The following is an 11455-nucleotide window of genomic DNA, read 5'->3' on the forward strand; positions in this document are numbered from 1 at the left end:
AGAGGGCACACAAAATAGTAACAACAACAACAACAGCAACATATGTCCTTGAACATGTCCTTGATCATCCAAATGTCAATGACCAAATGGAGCAAGCAGCATGCAGACCTAGTGGCGGGAGGAAAATATCCTTAAATAAGAGACATGGGGGAATGATCAATGGTCTTCAATGTCTGTATACTAATGCACAGAGCATGGGAAATAAACAAGATGAACTTGAGCTCTTGGTACAGCAAACTAAATACGACATAATAGGCATCACTGAAACCTGGTGGGATGAGTCTCATGATTGGAATGTAGTAATAGAGGGATACAATCTATTTCAGAGAAATAGACCAAACAGGAAAGGAGGAGGAGTAGCATTATATGTCAGGGATGTGTATACCTGTGAATAGATCCAGGATTTAAAACTTCAAAGCCAAGTTGAGTGTATCTGGGTCAAAATTAAGGGAGAGAAAAATAACAGTGATCTCATTGTGGGAGTTTACTATAGATCCCCAAGCCAAACTGAGGACACAGATGATGCCTTCCTGGAACAGATGGCCAAGCATTCCAAAGGAAGTGAGATAGTAGTAATGGGGGATTTCAACTATCCTGATATTTGTTGGATGTCAAACTCAGCCAAGAGCATAAGGTCGAACAGATTCCTCACTGGCCTTGCAGACAATTTCATTGTCCAAAAAGTGGGAGAAGCAACAAGAGGATCAGCCATTTTAGATCTGGTCCTAACCAATAGTGATGACTTGGTTAGTGGGGTAGAAGTGGCGGGATCATTAGGTGGGAGTGACCATGCTCTTCTGGAGTTTATTATACAGCGGAAAGGAGCAACCAATAATTCTAAGACTCAAATCCTAGACTTTAAGAAAGCTGACTTCAGAAAACTTAGAGAAACGCTGGGTGAAATCCCAAGGACAGTAATACTAAAAGGGAAGGGAGTTCATGATGGTTGGGAGTTTGTTAAAAAGGGAGATATTAAAAGCACAACTTCAGGCAATACCAATGAGATGGAAACATGGAAGGTGCCTAAAGAAGCCAGGGTGGCTATTTAAAGAACTTTTAACTGAGTTAAGATTTAAAAGGGATATGTACCAAAAATGGAAAAAGGGGGAAATCACCAGAGAGGAATTCAAACAAATAGCCAGCACGTGTAGAGACAAAGTCAGAAAAGCTAAAGCACAGAATGAACTCAGGCTTGCTAGAGAGGTTAAAAGCAACAAAAAGGGCTTTTATGGGTATGTCCGTAGCAAAAGGAAGAACAAGGAAACAGTGGGGTCACTTAGGGGAGAAGATGGTGAAATGCAAACAGGGGACAGAGAAAGGGCAGAACTCCTCAATACCTTCTTTGCCTCAGTCTTCTCCAAAAAAAAGAAAACAATGCCCGACCTGAAGAATATGGAGCAGATGATTCAGCAGGGGAAACACAGCCCAGAATAAGTAAGGAGGTAGTACAAGAATACTTGGCTAATTTAGATGTATTCAAGTCTCCAGGGCCAGATGAACTACATCCAAGAGTATTAAAAGAACTGGCAGAGGTGATTTCAGAACCACTGGCAATAATCTTTGAGAATTCCTGGAGAACAGGCGAAGTCCCAGCAGACTGGAGGAGGGCAAATGTTGTCCCTATTTTCAAAAAGGGGAAAAGAGAGGACCCAAACAATTACCGCCCAGTCAGCCTGACATCAATACCAGGAAAGATTCTAGAGCAGATCATTAAGCAAACGGTCTGTGAGCACGTAGAAAGGAATGCTGTGATCACTAAAAGTCAGCATGGGTTTCTGAAAAATAAGTCATGTCAGACTAATCTGATCTCATTTTTTGACAGAATTACAAGCCTGGTAGTTGAAGGGAATGCTGTGGATATAGCCTATCTTGATTTCAGCAAGGCCTTTGACAAGGTGCCCCATGATATTCTTGTAAAGAAGCTGGTAAAATGCGGCCTAGACAATGCTACCATTCAGTGGATTTGTAACTGGCTGACTGACCGAACCCAAAGGGTGCTCATCAATGGCTCCTCTTCATCCTGGAGAGTAGTGACTAGTGGGGTGCCACAGGGTTCTGTCTTGGGCCCAGTCTTATTCAACATCTTTATAAACGACTTGGATGATGGGCTTGAGGGAATCCTGAGCAAGTTTGCAGACGACACCAAATTGGGAGGGGTGGCTAACACCCCAGAGGACAGGATCACACTTCAGAATGACCTTAACAGATTAGACAACTGGGCCAAAGCAAACAAGATGAATTTTAACAAGGAGAAATGTAAAGTACTACACTTGGGCAAAAAAAATGAAAGGCACAAATACAGGATGGGTGACACCTGGCTTGAGAGCAGTACATGTGAAAAGGATCTAGGAGTCCTGGTAGACCACAAACTTGACATGAGTCAACAGTGTGATGCAGCAGCTAAAAAAGCCAATGCAATTCTGGGCTGCATCAATAGGAGTATAGCGTCTAGATCAAGGGAAGTAATAGTACCACTGTATTCTGCTCTGGTCAGGCCTCACCTGGAGTACTGTGTCCTACTGTGTCTGGTCAGGCCTCACCTGGAGTACTGTGTCTTGACAGCCATATGTCAAGAATGCTTTGATGGTGTTTCCTGCTCGGCAGGGGGTTGGACTGGATGGCCCTTGTGGTCTCTTCCAACTCTGATTCTATGGTGTGTGTGTGTGTGTGTGTGTGTGTGTGTGTGTGTGTGTGTGTGTGTGTGTGTACCTATATGGGTACCTACTGAGAAGATCCATACAAAACTAACTGTACCATTGGTATCTGAAGAAGTGTGCATGCACACTAAAGCTCATACCAAAATAAAAACTTAGTTGGTCTTTAAGGTGCTACTGAAGGAATTTTTTAATTTTGTTTCGACTCAGACCAACACAGCTACCTACCTGTAACTTGTACCATTAGGAATTATTCTGAAAATAAGAATGTTTGGATGGTGGGGGTAGGGGCAAATTATGTCCTCACTCAGGGCACCATATTACCAGTCTGCCCCTGCAGGCAGTGAGCAAAACAATGACAAGGTGAACAGCATGTGCACACACATAAATGCATGTCTGTGTGTGAAGCTTGCTTGTGTTTCTCCACTCCTGAATTTTCATAGCAATCAAAGAACAGTGTTCTCGCTTTACTGGCCGAGGGAGCCGGCGTACAGCTTCCAGGTCATGTGGCCAGCATGACTAAGCCACTTCTGGTGAACCAGAGCACCGCATGGAAACGCTGTTTACCTTTCTGCCAGAGTGGTACCTATTTATCTACTTGCACTTTGACGTGCTTTCGAACTGCTAGGTTGGCAGCAGCTGGAACCAAGCAACGGGACCTTATCCCGTTGCGGGGATTCGAACCGACCTTCCAATCGGCAAGCCCTAGGCTCAATGGTTTAGACCACAGTGCCACCTGCGCTACAAGTGATCACCAAAGAAAAAGAAGACACACCTTGTTTAGTTCAGCATCAGAAAAGGAGGGTGTAGAAAGATCCAGTACTCTTTAGGACAGTGATGGTGAACCTATGACATGCGTGTCAAACGTGACACACAGAGCCCTCAATGCTGGCACGCGCCCTATTGGTCCATTCGCGCTGTTCTTCCCCCATTTGTTCTCCCGCTCCTCACGCTACAGCTTGTCTCCGCTGTTAAAACCCGGATCCTTTTTTGTTGTTGCTGCTGCTGGTAGCCAGAGATTGGGTTTTTAACCCTTTCTGTGCTGTTTTTCTGGTGCTTTGGCAGACTATGATTGGGTGTAACAGCGTGCGTTTTTTAACCCGTTCTGTGCTGGTTTTTTTTGCAGTTTGGCAGACTATGTCGGTGCTGCGTGTTAGTTCCTGCGAAGATATTATTCATCATTTATTTCTGTTCTCTTTCCCCCCAAAAAAGCACAGCAGCTTTGGGGCATCCCCCCAAAAAGCAAAGCAACTTTTGCACCCCTCCAAAAAAAACCTCCAAAACTTCTGGTTAGCAGCTCCCCCAAAAAGCTCAACAACTCTGGGCACTTTGTGATAAATAAAGGTTTTTTGGTTTTGTTTGGTTAAATAATTAGTTTTTGGTTTATTAAATACAGTTATATATTACAATTATACATTTTTGTTATTTAAACTATAAATATTGTGAAATTATGGTTTTTCTCTTGAAGTGACACACCATCCGAGTTATGCTCGGTTTTTTGGCGAATTTTGACACACCAAGCTCAAAAGGTTGCCCATCACTGCTTTAGGAGCTGGTTTTTTTCCTGAAGATCAGTAACATGGCCTATAGTTTTTTGATAACTATTTCTTAATAGGTGAAAACTGGAAAATTAAACAATTCAGTCATAACCTTAGCAAGGAAAATACCAGCCTTGAAACAAGATAGCACTTGACCTACTTTTTGAAGACAGAACTTATATATGCTACTTCTCTAGTATGAAGTAAAACAGAAGTGACAACAACAGAAAACCGTCTCAAATTGGAACACAATTAGCATATACCTTTCTAGATTTAAATTTTGGCAACAGACAACTTTGAAGTGTTAAGAAGGAAGCTATACACTAACATTGTTCTATATACCGTATCACTTGACCCTCAGGTTGAAAGAACAAGGGATATTAATATACACAAAAATAATCCATAACCTAAAGTACCACAGCATGGCAAAAAAATATCTTGACACATACAAAATTATTAAAAAGCTAATGAGTAAAAACATATTTTAAAATTAACTGTAGATAAAATTGCAGCATGTTGTACACCAAGAATCAGGACCTCCAAGGATATGCAACTCTGATTACAGAACAATTCCAGCCAAATGGTAAAACTATTTATCCATCTACATATATCTATAATTCTATAAACTCTTCACAGAAAAATGCACTTGGACTGCATTTAACAGCATTTAATGCATCCCAATATTTCAGTTAAATAATGTAGAAATCATACCGAAATTGGGGCTGATTTTAACCTTCTCTGTCAAACATAAAATACACAACAAGTACAGTATTAGTTTAAGTATCTAACTGATGTCACGGCTAGTCACTTATTTCAGAAAACTGGAGTTCCACCAGGACACATTTTAAAAGCTCCAGAGGGGATTCCTAAAGCATCATCGCTGCAGGTTTCTCCTCCTCTTCCTATTCCCCGCTTTTTCCGAGAGAAAAAAAAGTCATTTGGAGAAAATTGAAGTAGAAAGGGAGGCTGGCAGCAACTTTGTTCTCTGCGCGACGAACACCAGCCGTACAGATTTAAAATGTACGTGTCCACTCCGGCAGCCAGATCACGCACATTTTGCCAAAGTAGGGCAGGAGAAGTAAAGGTCGCCGTAGCGAAGCGCGGAGGAGGAGGAAGTTTCGCATCCCGCTTACACACCCATCAACCCCACTTTCACTTATTCTTCGATCCTTCGGGCGTCTTCGTTTGTTTCGGGGGTGAAGGTGGAAAAGGGAAATTCGGCGAAGTTGCTTCGAGTCTTACTATTGCCTTGCGGCGCTTTCTTTCCCAGCAAATCCCCTTTGCGCTGTGGGCGGCTGTCCTGGTTAGGATATGTTAAAACCAACCAACCCATCAATTAAATGCCTCGGGAGAAGAGAGGAAACCGCACCTCCCGCCTCCCTCCACATCCAGCTGACCTCGCTGGTGGTGGCGTTTCATAGAACTACAGAATCGGGAAGGACCCCAAGGGTCATCTAGTCCTACCCCTCACAACGCCGGCGAAAGACGCGAAACCCGCCGCTCTTTCTGAGGAAGGACTCGCCCGCTTCCCCGCTCGCCGCCGCCCTTCCTCTCACCTGCGCCGGCCACCGCGGCTGCCCTCAGCCCTTGGCTGCTGCTGCTGCTGCTGCCGCCGATCTCCTCAGCGCCCGCCTCTGCCATGGCGAGCGCCCCCGGCTAGTCCGGGGCTACGGAGGCAGCCGCGGCCCCCTGCCCCGCAGCAGGCATGAGGCAAAGCAGGAGGAGGCGGCCGAGGGCGGAGCGTCTAGCCCGCCGCCGCCGCGCGAGCGAGCACCTGGGCGCGGGTTTCCTCAGCCGCAGCGCCGCCTCCGTGTGTGGGAAGCGGGCTTCTTCTCGCGAGATCGCGGCCTCGGCGCCGGAGCGAGAAGAGCTTCGAGTAGAAAGGCCTCGGCTCATGGCGCTCGGACCGCGGCGGCGGCGGCGCTCCGAAAAGCTTCCCAACCAAGCGGCCCCTGCTGCTGCGACCGGCCCCCCACCCGCCGCCCCCGGGAGCCTCGGGTCCATAGCTGTCAAGTGCTCCCTTTTTTTAAAGGGAAATTCCCTTTCGCTAAGGAGGCTTCCTCACGAGAAAAGGGAAAACTTGACAGCTATGCTCGGGTCTCCGCGCTGAGGGAGAGGCGAGGAAGGGCGGCCGGCAGGGGCAGCTGGCCCACCTCGGCGCCCTTCCTCGGCTCCTCGGAGGGGAAGGACGCCTCGGGGGCGGGCAGCTCGGTCGGCGGAGCGCGCACGAAGCTCTCGAGCCCCCGTCGGGCGAAAGGCTGGGTGGCGCTGGGCCTGCGGGGGTCCCTTTCCCCTTCTGCGGTTACACGACAGGATGAAGGGAGCCGAGGACGCCTCTTCCGCTCAGCCGTGCGACGCGCTGCGAGGAAGCTTGAACGCTTTTGGCCAGCTCGGGGTCGGACGGGGGGCGCAGCTCGATGGGGACGCGAAGGGACCTCGGCGCTCAAGGGGCGCTCAGCAGCTGGCACCCAGCCAACGGGCAAGCCGAGCTCCACCCCGCCATCGCCCCCCGCCGCAGACCCAGATACTCTAATTCCGCCGCCTTACGTCTTCTTCTTCTTTGGCGATCACTCGTAGCCGAGTAAGATTGTCTCCCATAAACACGGTTTTAACAATGGGTCCGTGGAGGCCAATTCTGACTGGATCCACACGGAATCCGCTGACCCACTTCCAGCCTACGCTGGCTGTCAGCAGCAACTCTTTCTCACCCGCAGCGGTGATTCCCACCGCCGAGTTTCACGGGCCTGCCAACTCACGGTTTCTCTAATCCTACGCAGTACAGAAGATAACGCGCAAAAAGTGCCTTCTCCATCTTAACGTGCAGGTACACCCACACCTTTAACAAAACAACACGGTGCAGGCACGGCGCCGGCACCGGAAGTCGCTTCTATGCATGTCGGACCGGCGCTGCCCAATTTCCGGTGCCCAGACATGGGCAGAGCGGCACTGGAAGAAATCTGGGGGAAATACGGGATATTTTGCCATTCGGGATGACAGTGGGAAACGGCTTTAAAAACGGGGGGTTTCCCGGGGAAAACGGGAGACTTGGCAGCTATGGGTGCAGGTGGCCCAAGATCTAACTTGAGGTTGCAGTCCTCTTGCAGTATGGACATTTTTGTGAAAGTATGTTCCAACTTACCTAAGTAAACATGTATATAATTCTGTTGTCAACTACAGTATTCAAAAAGCTCAGGCCACGCTGCAAGGCTGAAGTTGGATCCTACCTCTAAGTGCCCAACAGAGGCCCTGGAAATGCCTCTACAAGAACAGGTGTCTGGAGGCCTCTGCTTCCCAAAATAAGCTTTGAGCATTCCCAAATCAGAAAACACAGCTGCTAATAAAATGTTCCCTAGGGAAAGGATGGGGAAGCTGTGGCCCTCAGGTGTTGCTGGACTCGAAACTCCAGACAGCAGGACCAGCAATCGTGGGGTTTGTTTTTCTTACAAAACACATTTATAGCCCACAATTCCTCCAAGGAGGTCAAGGTGCTGTACATAGTTCTCCACATTTTATCCTCACAACCCTCTGAGGTGGGTTAGGCTGAGGCTGTGATTGGCCCTAGGTGAACATCATGGCTGAATGGAGATTTTAAAGCCTGGTTTCCCAAGTCTTAGTCCAGCACTAACCACTTTAGAGCAGTTGTACCCCTCTCTTAAGCCAAAAAGGCTCCAAGAGAGCCTTCCGTGAAATCAAATGCAAGAAAACTCCCTATTGGCAAACTTCTATTGTAATAAACAAATCTGACAAACAGAAATACAACACACAAGGAAAGGGGGCAAGGAGGGCAGAGGAAAAGACAACTCACAAGCCCAGGTCCCAGTGTCTAGAATGCTGTTCTCAGCTCTCCCACTGAGGCAGCCTGATGAAATGGCTTCCGCCAGATGACAGTTGGGGGAGAGGAGGCCTGAGGGATCTGGCCTGTCTCAGCAGAGCCCATGGTGCTGTTTCTCATCCGTCCTTCCTCCAGGAATAGAGCTCCACCAGGCCTCCTGTCTCTCCCTCACCTGCACCTGAGAGCAGCCCTTTCCTGCGATGGACTCTGTGGACAGGTGGACAGCAGGGCTCCCTGCCTCAGCTCTGCAGAAAAAACAGATCCACCCGGCATCCCCTTCCCCTCCACTGGGCCAGCCGCTCACTCTCTCTTTTCTTCTGTTTTTCGCTTTCCCTTCCAAATTATAGTAGAACATCACATCCAGCATGTAGAAATATAACTGAAGCCTCTTCCAGATTCACATGTACATAAATCAGAAGGAATCCTCTGTTCAAAATAATATTCAATCGCAATATAGGACACTGAATTTTCCTTTTTGGCATTCCTTCTCCCCTTCCAAAAACCTGGGCAAAGCTCAACCCTTTATTTGGCTGGATAGCTATTTTCCAAACTTGGTGATACTGTACCATTAATCTAGGTCCTCTGGCCTCCTCCACTTACCTCCAGGAGTCTTTGGGACATCATCTTCCAGGAGTCTTTGGGACATCATCTTCTTCCACCTCTGCAAACCTAGAGATGCTGAGGATGCAGGAAGCTCTGTTCAAACGGTCACAAGCTCCGTTGCTAGGCGGAGAATATGGAATTCCCAGCCTCAGTGCCAAGGTTCTAGGAGAGTCTGTGTGGCCTAGTGGTTAGAACAATGTTAATGCCATGCAACGCTAGGGTGATATATATATATATATATATATATATATATATATATATATATATACACATACACACACACACACACACACACACACTTTGAAATATACAGTTTAATACTTCTTCTATTATTTGTATCCTGCTTTGCAGACTCTAAAGCAGCTGACATCGATTTAAAACAAGGTGTGACAAGCCCTGTTCTCAGGTTTGGAAAGTCCAAAGACAAGACACCCAATGAAAGGGATGTGGAGGAACAAGGCAGAGGAAGAGCCCCTTTCCCAAGGCCCAAGGAGAGGCCTGAGATGTCCCCAGGCAAGTCCTGTCCTGTTGGGGCCAAGCTGCACCTACAGCTCTTCTTGGACAGAGACGTAGCAACTGACCCTGTAGGCCTTCATGCCCAACATCAGGGGGGCTGTGGGGCTCAAGCTGCCCCTCTGATTCCCCTGGGGGGCTTATCTGGCCCCACAGGCAGCAGCAGGCAGTGCCTGGCAAATGCTCCCCACCTGCTGAATTTCTGCCTGCCGGAATAATCACAAATGTGGAAACCAAACCAAAATAGAAGGAAGGAAGGAAGGAAGGGAGGGAGGGAAGAGAAGACAAGAAATTCTGCATCTCTTCCTCATGGAACTTTGCCTCCAACATCCTAACGGGGTTCACATAACCCCCTCATCCCCCTGAAAGCTCCAATATCGGAAGGTTCTGGTGCTTTAATGCCCAGGGAATGGCAGGTGGTAGTGATGATTTCTTCAATTTGTATGCCACCCTTCATGCCGGCCATTTCAGGGACAGAACCCTCAAGGTCCTTTGCAGCCTCCCCGTGATCCATTCTAGAGGTGGAAAGGAGCCCAGAGACCCCTCTGGCCCCCAACTTGGTGGTGTGCAAATGTGGAGCCCTCCATTTTTTCCAGAGACCTTATTCATCCATCCATTCATACTACACTATACTGGCTGATGATGGACATGACAGTCCAGCAACATTAAGAGGGCAACAGGTTCCCCACCATTGCTTTCTGTGATGGCCTAGCACCATGTCCAGTGCAAAGCTTTGTTTTTATGCAAGGCATTATCAACTGTACAGCCCCCAGATCAATGCTTATGAATATGGAACTGGGGACTTTGAACCCTAAAAGAAGTCTTGGGCCATTTCCAATCATACATACTTGTTGACAGATGCCAGGCATTTTGATTCCATCACTCCAGTTTTGTACAACCTGCACTGTTTGTCTGTTTGCTTCCAAGCTCTATTCAAGGTGCTGGTGTTGAACTGTGACTAATTTTGAATTATTGGTTAATTTACTGATTGAACAATATACATGTTTTGAATTTTATATTTTACATTTAAGTTTATTGTTATTGCTGAAAAATTTTTCTTTTGACTGTATAACTTTGCTAAATAAACAAACCACTTGGGACCGCTTTCTTTTGTACATTTCTCACACTCCGCTATATTGGTAAAGATAAAGTGCTTTATATGCATTATAACACTGACACCAGATGATGCTGTGGAGACCAGTCTTTAGCCAACGGGATTTCCCTGTATGAAGTTTACAACACATTTAACTGAATCGCTTCTTTGATGTGTCTGATCCACTCATTAACTAGGCATCATCTGAAACTTTATTCCAGCTCCCTCAACCTGTGGTGAACACCCACTCTAGGTATTTCAGGCATGTCATTTTTCAAAAAGACCTCTAGATTATGATGATGGGGGGGGGGTCTGGTGCCTTGCCAGATTGGAGTTATTATATAATAATTTATTATTTATACCCCACCCACCTGGCTGAGTCTCCCCAGCCACTCTGTGTTTGGGTTTGTTGGTTTGTTTTGTAGTTTTTAATGCTTCATTTGGCTTGGGGATTATTATTTTTAAAAACAAATCTGTTTTGATACTGTACCTCATTAGTTCCTCAAAAATTAGGTGGGGCATACATTTTTGAAACAAAAATATCGATAAAATTAAGAAGCAAGCTGTTGAGAGTACTTAGAAATGCTCTCATGCAGATGTGCTCAAAAGCATAAATGGAGAACAGGGCAGCATGAAAATCAAAACAAAGTTGATCCAAGGTATATGTAAAAAGAAAAGAAAAAAGCAGAAAATGCTTAATATTGCAGAACAGCTCCCGACTAAACCTCAGAAAGAACTTTCTGACTACGAGAGCTGTTCGACAGTGGAATGAACTCTCTTGGATGGTTGTGGACTCTCTTTCCTTGGAAATTTTAAAGCAGAGGTTGGATGGCCATCTCTCTTGGATGCTTTAGCTGAGATTCTTGCATTGTAGGTTGGACTAGGTATCCTTGGAGTCCCTTCCAACTCTACAGTTCTACGATTCTATTCCATTATTTAATCAAGGTGACATGATGAAGAAGTACTTCATGTGCTATGTTTGAACAACATCCAGGCAAGAGGACTAGTAGCTGTGGCAATGACCCAGGTGGAGAATTCCTCCTATCTACCTACAGTTCCATAAAAATGCTCTTTTAGAAACAATGAAAGATTGTACTTTCATATGCTTTCCCATGTAAAACATGGTGCATGTATATAAAACTAGTATGTGACATCTGGGACCAATGGAATTTGTTGTAGTCCAACATCTGGAGGCCACTAGGTTGGTAAATGCTGTTGCAGA

The 11455-nt window shown here is 46.5% G+C and overlaps 1 protein-coding gene and 1 long non-coding RNA gene across 6 annotated transcripts in view; one reads left to right on the forward strand and one right to left on the reverse strand.

The window, feature by feature from the left end:
* The window catches only part of BMAL2 (basic helix-loop-helix ARNT like 2), a 38784-nt gene extending 31744 nt beyond the window's left edge, over positions 1 to 7040 (reverse strand). For 2 of the 5 annotated variants that reach the window (XM_088676788.1, XM_035126723.3), the window contains exon 1: positions 5749 to 6144. In XM_088676788.1, coding sequence (XP_088532914.1) covers positions 5749 to 5833 — 85 coding nt within the window. In that variant the 5' untranslated portion in view covers positions 5834 to 6144. Of the gene's footprint in view, positions 1 to 5748; positions 6145 to 6739; positions 6874 to 6900 lie in introns of those variants that run through there. The other 3 variants (XM_060279465.2, XM_060279464.2, XM_060279466.2) reach the window with 3 other exon arrangements.
* LOC148684512 (uncharacterized) lies at positions 6882 to 10240 on the forward strand. Its single transcript, XR_015951751.1, has 2 exons — positions 6882 to 7016; positions 8979 to 10240. It is a non-coding gene; the product is annotated as an uncharacterized LOC148684512 (long non-coding RNA).
* The last annotated feature ends 1215 nt before the right edge of the window (positions 10241 to 11455 follow it).

The sequence above is a fragment of the Zootoca vivipara genome, chromosome 9, assembly GCF_965207765.1.
Source record: "Zootoca vivipara chromosome 9, rZooViv2.hap1.1, whole genome shotgun sequence".
In the NCBI taxonomy this organism is placed as follows: domain Eukaryota; kingdom Metazoa; phylum Chordata; class Lepidosauria; order Squamata; family Lacertidae; genus Zootoca; species Zootoca vivipara.